General features: G+C 42.5%; 1 protein-coding gene across 1 annotated transcript in view; it reads left to right on the forward strand.

Moving 5' to 3' along the window:
* The window catches only part of RAB11FIP5 (RAB11 family interacting protein 5), a 30,884-nt gene extending 11,422 nt beyond the window's left edge, over nt 1–19,462 (forward strand). Inside the window, exons 2-5 of the mRNA XM_089501089.1 lie at nt 9,274–9,725; nt 10,781–11,459; nt 18,090–18,252; nt 19,250–19,462. Coding sequence (XP_089357215.1) covers nt 9,274–9,725; nt 10,781–11,459; nt 18,090–18,252; nt 19,250–19,462 — 1,507 coding nt within the window. The remainder of the gene's footprint in view (nt 1–9,273; nt 9,726–10,780; nt 11,460–18,089; nt 18,253–19,249) is intronic.
* Nucleotides 19,463–19,745: the final 283 nt, after the last annotated feature.

Here is a 19,745-nt window from a genome sequence, read left to right on the forward strand (position 1 = left end):
CCCTTGGTGGAGTTCATATTTCCAGTTTTAGGTTCGCAGACAAGGAAGTATTCACATCTCTTTATTAGCCTACCACTTCTGCTGGAAGGCTATTCCACTTACCTACCATCGTCTCGGTAAATGTAGGCAGGATTTTTGTTAAAGCAATCGGGAAGCGACAGATTCCAAAGCAGGGGTGCGGTTAGACCGTGTAACCCCCCCCCCCTTTTACTTGGCAAAACATGCACAGCAGACAAAAGGGTTTAAAAAAAAATCAAAAAAAAAAATCCTGGATCTGCTGTGGAATGTTTTTGCTGTGACTCGCATATATAGCCCCAACCGGGCATGTTGGTGCGACACTCCCACACCCTCAGCCGGGCAAATCTGTCTTTAAACTGCACATCTGTATGGAACCCCCCCCCCCCAAACAACTGCTTCCTGCAGTATTACCAATCAGAAGTGTTGCCGTACCTGCCAAATTCTTCTGTTCAGTGTGGCCGGTCTCTTTGTGCCCCTCTTTCCTCCCCTGATGCCCCTCTCTCCCCCCAGATTCCCCCTCTTTTCTAGGAGGTCAGAATGTTTGCGGGGTATGAGGGGATCGCAGGGTTCTACAGCCCTAAAAGCCCCGATAATGTGTATAGAAACAGCAGGGAACGGGGTTATTCTTCTTGGAAATACCATTTCATAACTAGTTGGATAACTCCGTCCCACTCGTTACTTCGTGAGCGATTCAGAACCGGAAAAGTAATCTATTTCATTTAAAAAAATGTCTGCCCGGGTCCCTATGACCGGCCATCTTTAAACAAACGGGAGTGTTCGTATTTTGTAATTTTGCTTGTAAATGTTTTTATTTAATCAAAGGGAAATAAAAATCTATAGAATGCCGAGTAACGCAATATTCTTTTTGGAACTTTCATATACATTTATCCCGGGTGCGGGAGGGGGAGGTTAGACTTTTTTTTATTTTTTATTTATTTTTTTTTTGGAATAAGTTGCCCTCCATGTTGCCAGATATCGGTTCCAACAAAAAAAAAATCTGTCCATCTGGAAGAAGCTTTGGGTGTTTGGAGGGACCTCGGGAGGTGATAGGATGATACCGGCTCTCCCTTTGAAGCAGCAGCGGGCTCCCAAACTTAATTGGCCCTTAGAAGTGCCGTAAGCTTTGTGCTGCACATCAAAGGAGGAGAATAATGATATTAATGGAGACGCCCCAAACAGACCTGATTTCCTTATTACCGGAACACGGCTGTCATGGCTTCATACACATGTTCCTCTTAACCCTTTGGCTACTGTGTTACATTTTAGTCCTATCATCACGTATGATATAAAAAGACATTACGGCCTATTAATCGTTTTTAAAAATGTCTGTCCGCTTTTTATTTATTTATTCTTTATTAGGCGCCAACATATTCCGTAGCAAATTAAATACAGGGTGGTTAACAAATTGGTAACAAATATACATTAACAGGGCCCTGTCCATGAGCATCTACATCATACATAATCAAATATAAATATATTTTATAATTCATGCGTTTTTATGTATTTTCCCAAGAATTGTATAATGGCTTATAAACGATCCCGCGGCGCCCGCGCTCCAACGGAACTTTACTTGGGCTGATTAAAGGGTCGTAACCCATCTGTAGTTCACGTGGTGCATGTTGCTTGCGTATTAAACTAAGCAATAAATATCGGGGAGTTGTGTGTGTGTGTGCGCCCGCGCGCCACGGGAGCAGCCCTATTTTGTTAAATTGCTACAGATTAATCGGGGTTATTTTATGCTTAAAGATGTAACAGGTCCTCGTAATCTTTTTTTTTTTTTTATTTTTTTTTATTTTTTTTTATTGTTTTAAGAATTATATTTATTTTTTCCGGGGAAATACTTCATCTCGTTTTCCATAAAAATAAAAAAAAAAATAACCCCGGACGCTGTAGCGAACGCTGCTGTATAATCTAAATAAAAGTATGCAGATTTGTGCGTAATGTACTATTCTTTCCTTTTTTTTTTTCTTTTTTTTTTTTTCTTCCCCGATCTGTATATCGCAGCTGGGAAAGAGCTGCGCTCGTTTAGGAAGCCGGATTTTGGGATGGCAGTAAAGCTCATCTTTACGTTCCCTCCTTCCCCTCCATCTATGGCTAATTTAATGTATTTTTAGATGTATAGCCTTCCTGTCACACGCCCCAAAAGGAGGAAACCTAGATTACCGGACCGTGTACACACAGGAATAACGCAAAGTCAGCAAAAACGATTTAAAAGCCCCTATCTGGGGCATAAACATTGGGCATTCTGTTGGACTATATGGTCGTATATTGTATGTATACATTATAAACAGCAAAGAAAGTTTTAAGAACTTTTTTGTTGTTTCTATGGTAACAACCTATCGGAGCCTGCTTTTGTATCACATGACAAAGTGCTCCTGGTGTTAATTAAGGCTCAAATTTAACTGGATTCAAAGAATTAATGATGACCTTTGGGAACTCTCCAGGTTTTGCTCTAAGACTCTGGGTGAAGCCCCGTTTAGGCTCGGGGTAAATAAAACCACCCTTACAACCCCCCCCAACCGCAGACACGAGATGAAAACCGGCCACAGGTTTATTACAGAATCCAAAATCAATACTGCAGTGGCCTATTTTCAAGAGAAAAAAAAAAACACCAGCTTCTAACCAAATATCAAAACATAAATAATTTAACAATGAAACATCCGAACTCAAAATAACACAGTAATAATAAATTAACTCCATCCTTGCCGGCCCCGCTTCCATACTTGCCACCACCAAGGTACTCACCCCCCCCCCCCCGCTGCCAACACCAACAAATGGCTCCCTGGGCACGACGAAGGTCATTGATTTTACCACAAGAGGTTAGGGGAGGATTGGGACCGGACTTCTGTCCTTACCACCATTACTAATTCCTGACCGGCAAGGACACGGCAACCCGCCTGCGCTGACGAAGAAAAGAAAGTTAAAACACTGAGAATGATACAACAAAGGGAAGGGGCCCCTAGCCGGCTATCAAAACGGCAATGACCCAGTTCACCCCTATATCCCCTCTGAATGCCCCCCCCCCCGGCCATGTATCCACCAATCACGGCGCACTCACCCGTGTGCCCTGTACATTAAGCTATGCGAATTCCTAGGGGCCTGACATGTAACCATAGGATTCAGAGAGGGTTAAATTGGCTCGTCGTCCAGTTGTGGCACATACAGCATAGAACAAAGTGTAAGCTAGATTGCAAAAAAAAAAAAAAGTTTATGTACTATTACTTATTTTTTTTTTTTTATGTATTTCTATTTTACAAAACAAAGTGATGAAAAGGGGGGAATCATGGTTTAACAAAAAACAACTTTTTGGTTCTAAAAACCTCCACTGAAGGGGTTAATATAAAGTAAGGACGTAAAAAAAGCCAAATCCCTTGGCATTCTGATTTTTATTTTTTTTTTTTTTTTTTATAAATACATTTTATTTTTGGGAAAGAAACACAAGAAAAACACTTGGAATAACAAACTAGTAAGGCTGCAACTGAAAATGGATGTTGCAACGGCCTCCAACTGTTCTTCGCGGGTTCCTTGTGTGTCGGGCTGACTTTACGCAACGTTCTCTCGAAGACCGAAGCTTCTCTTTTTATTTTTGGTTGAGCTGCAGGCCGGCAGTCGGTCGCGCCCGACCGCGCAGGCTTCTGAAGAACCGGCTTATCTGTTCTGTGGGGTTTTCCTGTGGTTTTTGCCATCGTGGTAATTTTTTGTTATCAAGGAGTGAGCATCGTGGGTTGTTTAAAAGGGAAAGGGCTTGGCAGGCCAGTATTTAGGACTACAAAGAAAAAATACAGAAAAGGGGGGGGGGGCAAAAGGCATAATCATTCAGATTCCTCTGTCGGTCTGATTAAACCATAGGGTTAACCCCTCTCCTGCCACGCAGGAGCCTCATTAATGGTGTCCAGAGAAGGCTTTAAATAGCTTGAGAGTCTTGGTGTGTAAAGGGGTAGTGCTGTCCCACTCATTCAGCTCCTTTGGTAGGCAATATAGCCATGATGATTGGATGGGACTCACCAGACTTGGGGTACTTTGGCGTGGTGACAGGCTAAGAAATGTGTGGCCATATAGTGTGACGGACCCCCCGATATTGGTGTTTTTTTGGGCGGTATTCACTGGGTGTGCGCAGTATTTAGGGCTCTTAAATGCGTATTCTGTAGAATCCTCCCCACGCGTTTACAAAAGGAACCCCGTGAAAATGTCAAGGGACCACGCAGCTACCATATGTATTAAGATCGGTTCAAACAAGGCTTTATTGAAGTAGTTAATTCATATAAACAGACCAACCCTTTTAATGTAAAGTTTATTGGATTCTGAGGCTTTATTGTGTGTTTTTATTGGTGGATCGTTATATGTAAGGGGTGGAGTCTAATTACAGAATGCTGTGTAAGTAATTACTGCTGCTTGTAAGCCTTGCCCGTCTGAGCTATTGTAACACAGTATGTCAAGTTTTTTTTTTTTTGCGGCAGTAGTTGAGTGCATGCACGTCTGCGGACACTGGGTTTACTAATCCCGGCCCGAGGAAGGCGGTTTGCCCACCAGTAATCAGATATTTGTCAGCCGGGTGTTGAATTTTGTGCCATAGATACTACTTTGTATTCATTCGTAGTGTCCTGATGCTGTGCTTCGAGGACTTTCGGGCAAACCGCTAGGACTAAAAGCATTTTATTCAAGCCAGCAATAAAACAGGATCGATTTCGCTGAAATAAAGCAAATTGAGTTCTGAGGCAAAAAAATGTCATGGAGAGATAAACTGGTTGGTACAAAACATCACAATTCGTCCTCCAAAAACAAGCAAAGACCTTCGGAGAGATCTTCTAGCTGAAGGAGTTATTGGCTCCTCTGCCAATGTTACAAAACTGAACACCAGTAAAAAAGAGAGAAATAAAAACTAAACAAAAAAAATTATATATATAATTTTTCATAATAATATATAAAATTCTAATATATATATATATAATTAGAATTTTATAAGGGAAAAAGCAGCAAGACGTATAACGGATAATCTGTTGACAGTAAAATATTAACCCAATAATTTTTTTATTTATTTATTTTCGGAATGAGATTTTATGTCGAAATCACAAATGGTGCGTTGTGGGTAGATCCTATACACTATCAGAAAATATATATCAGAATATATTTTAACCTATACATTTGCTAAGCATTCTGGTAACCAAATGCAAACGTACGTGTGTGTATGGTATGTATGTATGTATGTATATATATATATATATATATATATATATATATATATATATATATATATATATGTGTAATATACACACACACATATACACGTACGTTTGCATTTGGTTACCAGAATGCTTAGCAAATGTTTAGGTTAAAATATATTCTGATATATATATATATATATATATATATATATATATATATATATATATTTTCTGATAGTGTATAGGATCTACCCACAACGCACCATTTGTGATTTCGACATAAAATCTCATTCCGAAAAAAAACAAAACGTCTTGCCGCTTTTTCCATTATAAAATTCTAATATATATGTGTGTGTGTGTGTATATAATGTGTGTATACATACATAGAATTTGGAGTTGCACAATATTTAGCCTCTGATTGTATCGGCTCTGGTCGTTGTAGGGTTAATCCCACTTGGGAAGGTTAAAAGAGTAACAGCGTGTGGGAGAACATTCCAGAACAGGGAGCTGCACCAGTAAAAATTTGGGATGTGGTTTTATCCCAGTCCAGCGCCAGAAGGTCAGTCCTAACATGAATGCGCGTGAGGGGCAAGCGGTTAGCCCAGGGATCTGCCCCTGCAGTGTTGACCCTCTTTACAAAGTGTTTAACCCATTCATTTCATCTCATTTTTTTGACTATACACTAATGCATTTCCCTCCTATAATTTTACTCATCAGATTCTTACCAGCTGGTTTCAAGAGACCCAGTTCCCTAAAAACCTGACCTACCTGCCGACAGATCGGCCCGTTTCTCCGGCTGTAAATACTCTGACCTTAATCAGTCGTTGGTCTCGTCTTAAATTCAGGACCTATATGCTTATCCCATGCATGTTTAATACCCTCACTGTATTACCCTCTACCACTTCTGCTGGGAGGATATTCTGTTGATTTGGTCTGATCTCTTCCCATTCTAACTAAATGTGCAGCCTCTGGATTCATTTTCTACTTCTCACCCTTCTCCTAGATTGTAAGCTCATGGGAACGGTACCATCAGCATGGTCTCCCGTGTTCTGTATACATTAGCCCAGCTTTTCTTATACATTGGCTCTTTTTTTTTTTTTTTTTTTTTTTTTTTAAATAAAGTAAAGCTAATTACTATAATTAGGAGCTTTCTTTAGTAGTGTAAATGCTGTCATTAGATTAACTGCGTAATTTGTAGTTACAGCAAAAAAAAATAAAATAGAACGTTAATAATAATAATAATAATAATCCCTCAAACTGGTCGGCCCGAGCTGGTTCTGTGCTCAGCCATTGGTTTATCTGAGCATTGGCGGGGGTCCTGGTTACGGTCGTTCGGTTTTAAAGAACGTTCTCTTCGTTATGCGGCCGGACCTAATTTCTGTCACGTCCTCGTGTATTTGTAACTGTAAAATAAATGGTATATAATAACTTTATGGAAGTTGGGTTTATAGTATCCATAACCAGGGGCGTAACAATCATGGTCGCCACTCTAGGGGCCCGGGAAGCCAATTTGTCTACTCATTTAAAGGCGCCAGGTGTTGGCAATACCCGCAGCTAGCGGTATGGAGAGTGTAGCATTCATCCAATTGGATAATCTTACACTCTCTTCCTGCATGCTGGTTCTGAGTGATCCAACGGGCAGGAAGTGACATCACATCCGCTTCCTGCATGCTGGGTCAGTCTGCACGGGGAAAAGACACACTGATTCTGCAGGCAGGAGTACAGGCAGACTGTTTGGGGGCAAAGACGGCACTGACAAACTGTTTGGGGGTAAGATGGCGCTGTAGGACATGTGTGGTGAAGTCGGGGGTCCCAGGGCAATTTCAACTATCCTAAAAGAATATTAATTTTATTTTTTCTGATAAGCAATAATTGGTATTGAATGCAGGCTGGGGTCACAGAGCGCTAGTTTGTGTTCTTTACATCCCGTTGCCGAGAAGTCAGCAGATTCTCTAAGAAACAAATTTTCTTCTTGTTTCTTCTTCTTCTTAAAGCAAACTTTCTACCGGATCACATTACTGTCTGTATATAAATAAGCAAAAGAATGACCTCCGCAGGGAACCACCGACCTGTAACGGTTCGGCACGAACAATAGGAGGATTTATTAAGATCATGAAGTAGGGAAGTCGCGTCCAAGTCCTCATCAGCTGCCCATTATAGATTCTGCATGTTTCGTGAATTCAGTTAAACCAGGGATGCCTTGGGAAACCCCAACGCAAACGGCTTATATTCTCTTTGGCGCATTAGACGAGGAGGGGTTAATCTTTGTACTTGCTATGAATATATAGAAGTTGTCCCTCCTTTACCGATCTCGATCTGCAGTATTTCACCGACGGGTCCGCGTTTATTGGACGCCGCTACGTGAGGAGCGTTGTTTGCCCGGACGTAATGCTGTTTTTCTTGGCTCCGTATAACAGGACATGAACTGCGTGGATTCGAGCTTCATTTTAAAGTAAATAAGGGCGGTTCTATAAAAACAATTATTAAATGTAACCCGCGCATCCATTCCGTTAATAATTCCTACTAACAGAATTTGATGGCAGATAAGGACCGTTTTGGTCGTTGGTCTCGTCTTAGATTCAGGAGCCGTATGTCTATCCCATGCATGTTTAATACCCTCACTGTATTACCCTCTACCACTTCTGCTGGGAGGCTGTTCCACGTATCTACCACCCTCTCCGTTCTTTTTAAGACCCTGACCCTCTTGTTTTAGATTCAGGCCTCTTGTTCCAAGGTTTATCCTCCTTTAGAAATAATCTCTCCTCCTTTTATGTACTTAAATGTTTCCATCACATCCCCTCTTTCCTTTCTTTCCTCCCAGCTGTAAATTATTGAGAATATTAAATCTGTTCACTAGAATACTCTGTGTGATGCGCAGCCCCTGCTTTGTCGTGTTAACCCCTGTCCACTTTTTTGGGGTTCGGTGCTTCCCCGCCGCTCTGCGTTTTTCTGGTCCTTTCGTATGCTGGGTCTGTGTTGGAGGCTAGTAGTGGGTGAGTCAGGAGCAGGTCATGTGGAATGAGGACTCGTATGGGGGCAATACACACACAGGGCCTCCATTCAGAATGTTATGTGGTGCTCTGTTTAGTCCTGTTAGCGCGTTGTACAGCGCTGCAGAATACGATGGCGCTATGTTAAAAAATAATGCCATGCACCCCCTTAATGTCGTGAAGAACCTGCTGCTTTTTTAATGGAACAGAATCTGTTAGAATGACCCAGATGGGTTTCTCCCATTCCAATTCTAAATACTCTCAGCCACCCAAGGTTTACGGATGGCAGGTGGGTTACCATTCCATGAAACCGTTTTATTTATTTTTGTAAGTTCCCTAAACCCAGTCTTTGCTCTTCCCTCTGGCAAAAGGGGGGTTAAGCAGGTTGGGGGTTGAAGGTAGACTTTGCCTGTTTCCGGGGCAGTGGCCGGGATCGGGGGGCCGTGCCCCGTGTACAGAGAAGTATGTGGCATGTGTCTGTGAAGCCCGCCAGGTCGCCCGGAACCCATCTGGCTGTCGTACATTTTTATTTTTAACCCTATCAATGTGACCAAGCTGATATCATTCAACACTATGCAGCAGGCAGAAACATAACATTTTTATTATGAATCATCATAATAATATTTAATAATTATGATTTATTAATAATCCCTTATTTTTGCTGGGAATGTTTAAATCCCTGCCTGAGGCACAGGAGGTGAACTAAATTCTGTTTTTGTATGAGTATGGCACCGGTTTAGGGTTTGCCGTATTTACCCATTGATGCTTTTGGTGGTAAAGGGACTAGTGTCAGAAACCTCTGGCATTCGGTTTTAGTCGACATCGCCCATGTTACTCTTCATAGTGTAATATTCCAGTTGAAGAGACCTCTGAGGTCTTGAAAGCTTTTGTAATTTTATATATTTTTCTATGCTGGCCCAATAGAAGCCATAGGTTTCTAAAGATATTGGGTCATTTTACACGGATTAAAGAGCTTTTGAATAAACCTGGCTGTAAGAAAGATTCTGTGATGGCTTTAGGGGAAGTGATTTTTTTTTAATTTTTTTTTTTATTTATTTTTTTCTGTTTTTGACCTCTTTCGCCGTTGTCACTTTTATTTCTAGGTGGTACAATCTCCGGTCAAAGCCTGGAAAGAAGGAGAAAGAGAGAGGCGAGATCCAAGTCCACATCCAGTTCACCAGAAACAACTTGACCGCCAGCATGTTTGACCTCTCTATCAAGGACAAGCCGAAGACACCCTTTGGGAAGCTGAAGGACAAGATGAAAGTCAAGAAACGCTTCGACATGGAATCCTCGTCGGCCATCGTTCCGAGCAGCGTGGGTCGCCTCGACAGCGACGACGACGACGAACGAAAGCCAAAGTCCAAGGCGGCTGCTTTCTTCAAGGGGTTACGGAAAAATTCTCTTACCAAATCCAACACTTCTCTGGGGTCCGACAGCACCATATCCTCCACCAGTGCCACGGTGCCCACCAGCGCAGGCATCACTATCGTTCTGCCGGACCCAGGCAAGAAACCTGCCTCCCGGAACAGCAGCCTATCTGCAGAGCCTACGGGTAAATATAACCTACCGTCGTCATTCTTTGTATTCCCCTTATCAGTCCCAAATCCTCAAGATATACCGTGTCTTTAAATTTGCGACAGCGAGCTGGGGAGCGGTTTGCAGGTCACACGGTACGTTGGTGTTTGTAGGTGGAACACTCGGGCTCGTGAACTTCCAACCTTGTGACCAAAGCGGTGTAAAGAGTAGCATGTATGTGCCAATGAGGGGAGCTCATGCGACTATGGGTAGGGAATCAAAGCGTGACCCGACTTCCTTATCTGCACCTCCCTGCCTGGGATCCCTAGACGGTGGGGTATTATATACCCCTTTTCTGGAGGAACATCTGCACTGTTCAGCTCCTAGTATCCTTAAGATAGTGACGGCTCACTACTGCCCTCTAGCTGCAACCTTGAGTATAACTGGCTGCGAGCTCACGTCATCCAAAATTCCCAAACTGGAGCTCTCTCTGTGCTTCTACAATATGTTACATTTCTGTGCAGCTGTCTTCTCTCGCCTATCCAGGAAAAAAAAAAAAGCTACTTACCATCCTATATTTTATGTAAAGGCATTATATGCACTATTACGTATACTGTATATATGTATTGTTTATTGATACAGTGTCTGAACGGGGCATAAGGAATAATGCATCACATAACTAGTTATATACTACTTGTCTTGTCCTACCTATCGTACAGCACTGCGGAATATGATGGCGCTACATAAAACAATAAACAGAAAGGAAGGATATACTGCAATTTCAACCAGGAAATTGAGCAGACTACATGAACCTTATTTTTGGCAAGCTATAGATCTTTATTAAAACGGAAGTTTTCGTTAAAACTTTTTAAAAATGTTAATTATTGCCGTTCGGAAAAATAATAAATAATTCCCTTTGCTCATAATAGCCTCGGACAGATTCATTTAAGTCCAGAACTTTGCAGTGGCCTTTCTCGGAAGCGTTGACGCTGTTAATATAGATTATTTCTGCCGGGTGTTGCCAAGGTCTATAAAAACTGAATGTTTGTGACTATATGTGATGGTTTATAAATGATATCTCTTTAATTGTAGCCAAAGACAATGAGGCTTCACCGAGGATGACTCATAAGAGAGCCTTCAGTGATGAAGTCAGCCAGTTGAAAATGTTCCCTGAACCAAAGTCCATCCAGAATCTGAAGATAAGCAGTAGCCCCATCTCCAAGTCTTCTCTGTGCATCAACGGAAGCCACGTTTATGCAGAAGTTCCTCTTCCAAAACCTCCCCCGAGTCCGCTGGAGAAATCTTTGCTGCCATCCAAGTCATTTCAGAACATTGTGAAGAGATCAGAGGAGCCTATTTTGAGCGAAGGATCCAGAGGACAACCCCAAGGCTGGGAGAAACCAGACAAGAAATTGGAGCAGAAGCCATCAGCCCCTAATACCTCGGCCATGGAAGAGGAAAAGATCTCTGCCAAAGCCAACATCCAACGTCCAAAGAAAGAGGAGGTCTCTCTGGAGGCAAAGCCTGTCCAAATTACAACACCCATGTTCTTTACAGACACCGTGTCCACGAATAAACCTCAAGAAATCACTGGTAAGGAAGAAAAGAAACCGAAGGTCAACCTTTTCCACCACGGAACCGGGAAGAATGAAGCTGGTGGAAAGACCTTAGTTGAACAAGCTACGCACGGATCCTCGGTCGCAGACGACAAAGGCAAGGCTGGCGGCTGGTTTGGCTCTAAAGAAGCCAAAGACGTCCAACAGAAACCAAGGTGGGTAATGAGTTCTTGATTTTTATGAAATCTATGTTTTGATGTGTTGATTATCCTAAGGGTCACGCCAGGCTGATGACCTTGCTCCCTTTGGAGAAAATTGTTAAGGAGTAGGTCAAAAGCCCACAGTGTGCATGAGACATCAGCATGACTGCCCAGAGAAAAGATTACCTTTTTTCCTTTTGAAAAATAGTTTATTAATATAGTGAAAAAGCTATACAGTTATTTCCGTCTTAAAGGTCTCATACACTATGAGACCTAAGTTTGGGGTCACTTTGCTATCTTCATGGGAAAACGAGGAAATCTCTGGCTGTAGCATAATTGATAAATGCGTTTTCTAACTTAAACTTGGGTCAATGAACACAACGTGCCATTGGGGCACGGGAGTGATGGGAGTGATAAAGGGCCATTGGGACACAGGAGTGATAAAGGGCCTCTGTACGCATATAAAGATATTTAAATAAAATCGGCCGTTTCCAGCAACAATAGTGGTTTACAAAATTAACCCCGTCTGTGCTGTGATCCATTTAATGTTATTTTATTGGACAATATTTGTGTTTCTAAAAAAAAAAAAAAAAAAAAAACACGGAAATTTTGATGTGACCCCAAACTTTTGAAGGGTAGTGTACGTCTTCCAGAATCAATCAGTCTTGTGTTGTCCTGTTCTCCATAGAGGGAGTTAACAACACTTTTTTGCTACATAATCTTAATTATTTTATAATCCTGAATTATCCCTGGGAGCTAAAGATTTTACCCATTCCGTACGGTTTTCAGTATGGTGTTCCTACTTTTCAAAGAACATTTTGCTCACACACATATTATATATATATATATATATAATATTTAATTATTCAGAAAAAGATCATTTTATATTAAAACAGCCCTTCAGTTAATGTTTCTCCTGTGCGTCATATTTAAATGTTTGAGATTCTGTTAAGCCGCTGTGGGATGTTGTCACATAAATATTCATTCTGTTTCACCCACCTATGCTGCTTTTGTGCATTATTGATCATTTTTCTGCCTTGACATCCATCTGTTCTTGAAATATATACACAAACCCAAGAACAAGCAAGAAGGTCAGACTAAGTATGGTTTTGTTTTGCTTTGAAAGGCATTTCTCTCGGACTGTATGAGAACTCCGTATGCTTTATCGTATAACGTTGGTCCATCTCTCTTCCTCTGGTGTATGGCTGGACTTGGGGGAACGTTTTTCTCCATTCATTGAAAGTTTCACCTTCCAATTAAGGTCCCTGTTGTTTTTAAGCCCTGGCTATTGTGGCCGACCAATCTCGCTTTTTAAAATTGGTACAAAGACTCCTCTGAACCCGTGTCCAAGGCTTTGTAAAACCAAAGCTCGGGTGATGGACACCGGTAAGTATGATCCACCTTCTGCTGGGAAGGATATCAGGTGTCTGAGGATGTCACATACTCCCCATGTAATGCGTCTAATATTTAACCTGGTGGACTGGCGTGCGATCTTCCTGAAGACGGTGGTCTGTTTATTCTTAAATTGGCGTTTGTGATCTAATTACACTACGGTGTGCAGCTCCTGAGCTACAAGTTCATATATATATATATATATATATATATGAGAGAGAGTCTATAATCTGTACCTAGCTTCTGTAGTGGTCAGAAGTCGGCATTTAATAACTTTTTGTACTTTTTATCCATAAAGAACAGTTCTGTTGGGATGGGAGTTTGCTCTTTTTCAGTGGACTGGATTATGATATAGATCCTGAATATAAGGATTATTCAACCCTCTTAAATCTATGATATTGCATGATAAACATATGGAGTTCTCAGGAGGTCTCAGGGGTGGCCACCAGTTGGATAACTGATCTAGCGCGAGATGTTATCAATAATCCTGATTACCATTAGATTAGCGTTATTGAGACCTAGATACCTAGCACTAAAAAGTTAGTTTTGTTGTCGTTTCCTACTTGACCAGAGAAGCAACACAGAGGACAGATCCTTAATGGGTCTACAAACGTATTCGCAATTGTACTCCGTAATTCCACAAAACACTCAATAATTTGCTTGTAAAACAAATCCAGACATAGACCGGTATATAGGTTCCTGGAACCTCTCCGTGTATATAAAGGAGTATAAACGTTATTTTGAAATGTATCAGTCTGTGATAGCCGTATAAGATAAAGGACTTGAAGATAAAGGGGGGAGGGTGTTTAAATTTTGGCTGGGAAAAAATGAACAAATAATTAAAAACTGTCTTCTTGAAAGTGCTTATTTATACCTAAAGCCATATGTCACTCCCTTCTCTCTAGTAGGTGCTATTGTATTTCCAACAGGCCTATGAGTATGTATGCGTGTGTGCGAATAACATAGGAAATGCTGTTTGGCACTAACCAGGAGGACTATTTTGTCTTCCTCCACAGCCTGGATGTGTCTCCTCGGGTAGATACTAGCTCCTCTGCTTCTTCATACCCTACCCCTGGCTTTCCTATCCCCAACACTTTTCTCTCTCCCTTAGCCGATCCTGCTAGCATGCCTAAAACTAACCTTGTTGCGGCTTTTGATAGTGGTGTCTATGGGAACCTATCTGCCAACAACCCATTTCTCAACTCAGTACAGACAAACCCTTTCTTCGAGGACTTCCTCATTGACCAGTTACTAAATTCTTCACCTGCTCGCTTTTTCTCTAGTTTTCCCTCTGGGTCTATTGCTACCTCAGAAGCTGCTGAAAGAGGCTCTTCTCTTGTGGAGGAACAGAGTCCATTGGCCTTTTCTCCATCTACAGAAGATTGGAAGAACCCATCGAGCCAATATTTAAGAGACCACGGCGATGCCTTCACTGAAGGCCACAACTTCAAGTTTACTCCAAGCTCCTCTTCAGTGGGTCGTCTAAACACCGCAGGATGGGAGCAACAGTTCGATTCTTTTGCATCAAGCCGGCTTCAGCCAGTCGCCAATAACCAGTGTCTACCAGACACAAAACTACAGGATCCCAGTGCCTCTCATTATTTGCCCTCAAAGGCTTCGTACTCTACAGAAAGAACAGGCGTCTTAAGTGAAGAGTCAAAGACCTCCATAGAGTCGGAACATATGGTCAACACCTTGCCTAGTATCTACACAAGCTACGTTAGCGTAAAGGTATTGGAGACACACTGGCCTGTTGATGCCTTAACAACTGAAGACGTTTCTCCTTCCCTTCCAAATGTGTCAGTAAGTCAAAACATGCCATACATTCCCCTTGCTGAGTACACAAGATCCAGAACACTCACCCAGGACTTATCCAGAACCTACAACCATGACACAGATATGTCTGACCCACCAGCTGCTGGCTATGAAATTAACAACCTGAGTTTGTGTCATTTAGACAAGGAGGTCACAGAATTATCTGGTGATACTGTTCTTCAGAACCCAACATCTGGAAGTCTTAACACCACTGATCATATACAAGCCATGTGTTCTGAAGTAAATAAGGTTGACACGGAAAACACTTCTGGAGATGGTGAAAGCAGGGTTGCTGCTGTCTCCCCTCTGGTACCGGTAGGCGATTCCATGGCCAGGTTATTGGATTCACCTGTTTTACTGTTTGATAATCATGCCTTTAACCCAACTGTACCCCCTTTGCATAGGGCCATAACAGAGGAAACCATAGATAGAGAGGATGTGTTCAGTGTGAACTCTAAAGAGAAACTTGAATACTCCGCAGAATCTGAAGAGAAGGCCCGCATGGAGTCAATCTCCAACAGGTTACATGCAGTTCCTGATCAAGTAACCGTCACCAGTGGAGATGATAAAGGGGTTAATCAGTCAGAAATCAGATTGCGTGCCTTAATTGACTCTGTAGGGTCTCTCGCCCCACCAAAGCCGCCACGGCTGATGTCATCTGTTTTTGAGGGAAAGGGGACTAATGGTGATAATTACAAACAAACAAGTAATCAAGACACAAGTAGAAAACGAGCAGAGAGCCCAGAGGAACAAAGGCAGGAGCCGAACGTTGGAGTGAGCAAAGAGACTGTCTCTCCAGTGATCTGTTGTCCTATAATTGAGGTTAACAGCCCAGAGCAACTTATTGGAGAGGACACTCAATCACCCGCTAAGGGCCCTTTACCTAGCTTAATGGAAGAGAATAATGATTTAACAAAGCCGGGCACCACTAATGGGGAACACCTGTTGGATGTAAATGAGACATTGGCTGAGCAATTCCGGACTTGCCCTTCAAAAGTCTCGCTAGACGCATTAGATCTCTCGAGTGTAGAGGAAAGCGCGAATAAATTAGATGTTTTGAAACGTGGACCGGGCTCTGAGTTAATTGAATGTGGTCATTCAGAAAAGCTTAGAGACGTGGAGGTCATAAAACAAAAGTGTGACCTTTTCCTAAAGCCTTTGCCGGTGTCCAAGAAGGAAAAAGAGGTTGAGATGGAATCTTCAGATTCCTCAAAGAAAGTTGAACGTTCTAATGTACTGTTTTGGTCTGCTCTCGAGGAGCCACTTCCTAACAACATAAATCATTCAGAAGTCAACCAGATTGTAGAAGTTAAGTGTGAAAATCTGCTACAATGTGAAGAGGTTACAGCACAAGGTCATATAGTGGAGGACAATACTGAGCCAAAAGAAAATCTTAAAATCCCAGAGCTGGAAAAGGCCAATGAGACAAAAAGTGAAAAAATATTAGAGACCAGTACAAAGGGCTTAAAGGCTGAAAGCCAGTCTGGCATTTCTTTGAGCCAGCTGTCCACCTGGTCAGCAGATATTATCGTCGACTTCAAGAATGAAGAATTCTGGAGGTCAGAATCTGACTTCTTAGAGGCTACAGACATCAAAAGTTTGCCTTCACCTGGCAACCCCTTTACACCAACAAACAAAACACCTCCAGTCTTGAGTCACAAAAACCCCTTTGTGGAACCCACAAATGGTAATGAAAGTTCTGAGGTCTCCTTGCAGGAAGATATAAGTTTCCAAGAACTTCATAGGCAAGCAGCTCTTAAAGTCCTACCACCCGTTACTCTCCCAACCGATGTGAAAATCCCATCCCTGCATGGCAACCAACCACTGGCTTTCTCTACTCCTTCCCTTGTAGCTGTACAGAATCCTAAAGTATCCAAATTCCCTTCTCCTATTTTGTCCTCTACGACCTCGGGGGTCACCGGCACGACCAATACCTGTACAGCAGCTCTCTCCTACCTCCAGTCTCCTGCTACCAGCTCTGTGGTGACATCTGCTGCCCGTTCAGTTTTACCCCAGGAGACACAGCCGGCTGAGAGCCCCTTTTACCCACTGAAAACCAGGTGAGCTCTACATAAAAGGTGTGTGTGTGTGTGATGTACGCTGTCCATTTGATAGCCTTTTCGTGGTGACCTGGAGAGTAATGGCATGTTCTAGATCAGTATGTCTGGAGGTCAGTTACATTTGCAGATTGTCCATATTATGAATTCTAATCGAATCTGGTTCGTAGAACCGACCAAAACATTCAAAGGGGAAGTGCAGAGATGGATAAATTTAAATACAGTTTTACAGCCGATATGAGATGTTTACGTTCTTACCAATTTCTCCACCGCTTTTCCCATTCTAGCTCATTGTACTCTAACATTAGTGACCCCTTTTTATGAGCTATGAATCATAGTTTGTACTGAATACTCCTGGGTGGTTCTTAACTTCTTTAGTGGGATGTTGTTGCTTCTGTAATGGTAATGGCCCCATCCATTCTGTAATGGTAATGGCCCTGTCCCTTGGCAAGTCTCGATGTGTCATGCAGAGACCTTTTGGATCACAACTGGTCTCCAGGACAAGATAGAAACAGTTTTGCCAAAGTAAGAACATTCCATGGTTATACTGTAAAGTCTTGTATTCCAACCTCTGAGTGTGCTATAAAGTGGAATTTAAGATATGATTTTGGCATTCCAGATAACTGAGCGGAACATCTCACCTAATGCCACCCTAAAATACAGGAATTAAAACCAAAAAATTGGAATTATTGATAAAAACCTAGTACTAGTGCAAACTATTGGTCTTCTTGCCAAAACAGACTGAAGGGTCCAGGAACATTCCCTTTCAAAGGCGCTGAAATGTTTTTTGTTCATTGCATGGTCCAGTGTGCCAAAATGTTTGCAATCCCTTAATGTGAAATGTTGGGGGGTAATAAATAAAGGAGTTCTTGTGCAAAGTTTGGATCCTGCCATAGGTTGCTATGGTGATAAGATCACTTTTAATAATTTGCACCAGATAATTTGTATACATAAACCCCCCCCTATTTATTAAGGTTGAGGTCAAGGCTTTTGCTTCTGTTGCAGAATACCTCTGATCTCAACATATTAACATTCTGGGGAACTTCCCGTGGTAATTCCCAGGCTGACAGTTAAGACTACAATGCACTGAGGGATCATGGGAAGTGAAGGGAAAATGGCACGTATGCTTATTGGTGGAGGCAGAGCTCAAAAGTCCAATATCTGAATGTTCTAAAAATGGCGGAAGTGATTTTAGTTAACGGTTCTCTCAGAAGTGACAGCTCCCTTTGAAGCCACTGATGCCGCTCACCTATCTCCTAAAATCCTGACCTTGTACTCTAGAACTGAGACGAGACTGCTTTAGAGACGCGTTTAATTTGGTAGACCTCTAATTATCCCGTTTTGTTTTGTTTGGTCTCTCCTCGATTGCTCGTGTTTTCAGTCCCCATCCCGTGAAGCCCATTAGTGCCGCGCTGTCCGACTCGGAAAAGAAGCCAAACAAGCCGGCACTGAGCACGGCCATAAGCAGTGGGCTGGAGATGCTGAAGTCGGTGACCGGTGGACAGCACCCGGCACCCAAGAAACAGGAGCTTGACCGGTTGAAGGTAAGTGAGGTGCCTTCAGTTTCATAGGGGAGTAAAGACCAAAGCAGAACCCGCAAGGTCGATTACCTGCCACGTCCCTCACAGGTAACGCTCTGTAAAGGTTAGACGCAGCCTTGGGCCCCCTGGGTACCACCTGGCAGGATAAATTTAATTATGTTTTACCCCCGAGAGCAGAGGGGCCCTGTTGTCGCTGCGATCGGGTCCCGTGGTGATGCGGTGCGTGATCACATTAATGGGCTGTGGTTTCCTTGGTGGTGCGTGGGGACCGTGGAGAAAGCCCTGGTGGAATGGGAGGGTTAAGCTGTTTGTTTCTCGTTACCAGCCGGCATCACTTCCCTAGCAGCGCATGGACTTTGTTAGGATATTAACTATTTTTAGTTTTTTGTTTATATAAAAAAAACAAAAAACGTAAAAAGCTTGTGTTTCCAACCAAAAAGAACCTCAGCGTACATCATTAAGCAGCTTGTATTTCTTCAATGTGTCTACATATAAAGGTATTACAAAACAAACTATGTATGTGTGTGTGTGTGTGTGTGTGTGTGTGTGTGTGTATATATATATCTCTCACACACACACACTAGTATATAAGAGAGAGAAATACTGCATTTCCTCAATTATAAGACGACCCCTCCAACTTTGGACCTTAAAGAAAAGTATGCGTGCGTGTGTGTGTGTGTATGTATGTATGTATATATAATATATATAAATATACATATACAATGTGTACAACCATTCTGAAACAGAATTTAGGAATTCCTAAATGGATATACAACCATTGCTAAGCTGGTTTTAGTCTGCAATAGGCCTGGGAACCTAGAATATTAACCCTAACACCCCTCCGCCATGTAGTGTTTTATAAGTCCCCTTGAATTGCCTCGCAGTGGACCTCTAAGATTAAGGATTTCTTAGTTAACCTGTAGCGGTTGCACTGGCGATGTTGGCTCCCGTCCGTTTTTTCTTTTACGTATCGTAACCTCTGTTTCTCCGTCTCCTTCAGGATCTCTGTTCTCCGGACGCAGCCGCTAAGTATTATCACCTGACCCACGACGAGCTGATCCACATGCTGCTGCAGAAAGAGGCCGAGCTGGGCAGAAAGGAGGAGCACGTCCACGAGCTGGAGGACTACATCGACAAGCTCATGGTCCGCATCATAGAACAAGCGCCAACGCTGCTCCAGGTCCCGCTGGAGGCCACGAAGAACAACAAATAGACAGCACCGCGTGGCAGCCGCAATCTGGGAAACTCTGGAGCCGCTCTGACGCATTTTCAAAATGTTCGATAATTAATAAAGAAATTAAAGTAAAAAAGTAAAGGGGGCCATCTCCGCACCTCCACCGAGCCCATCCCGCCGCGGGAAACCTGCGAGGACCCATCTTATGTGGGGGGGGGTTCCATGCACAAGTAGCTTGGTCTTAATGCTGGACTCTACTATACTGAATATACTATTACTTGTATATTTTCCTTCCCAAAAAGCTTTGACCCCTGGGGCGTCT

The sequence above is a fragment of the Sceloporus occidentalis genome, unplaced genomic scaffold, assembly GCF_023333645.1.
Source record: "Sceloporus occidentalis isolate IW3139 unplaced genomic scaffold, rSceOcc1.0.p SCAF_163, whole genome shotgun sequence".
In the NCBI taxonomy this organism is placed as follows: domain Eukaryota; kingdom Metazoa; phylum Chordata; class Lepidosauria; order Squamata; family Phrynosomatidae; genus Sceloporus; species Sceloporus occidentalis.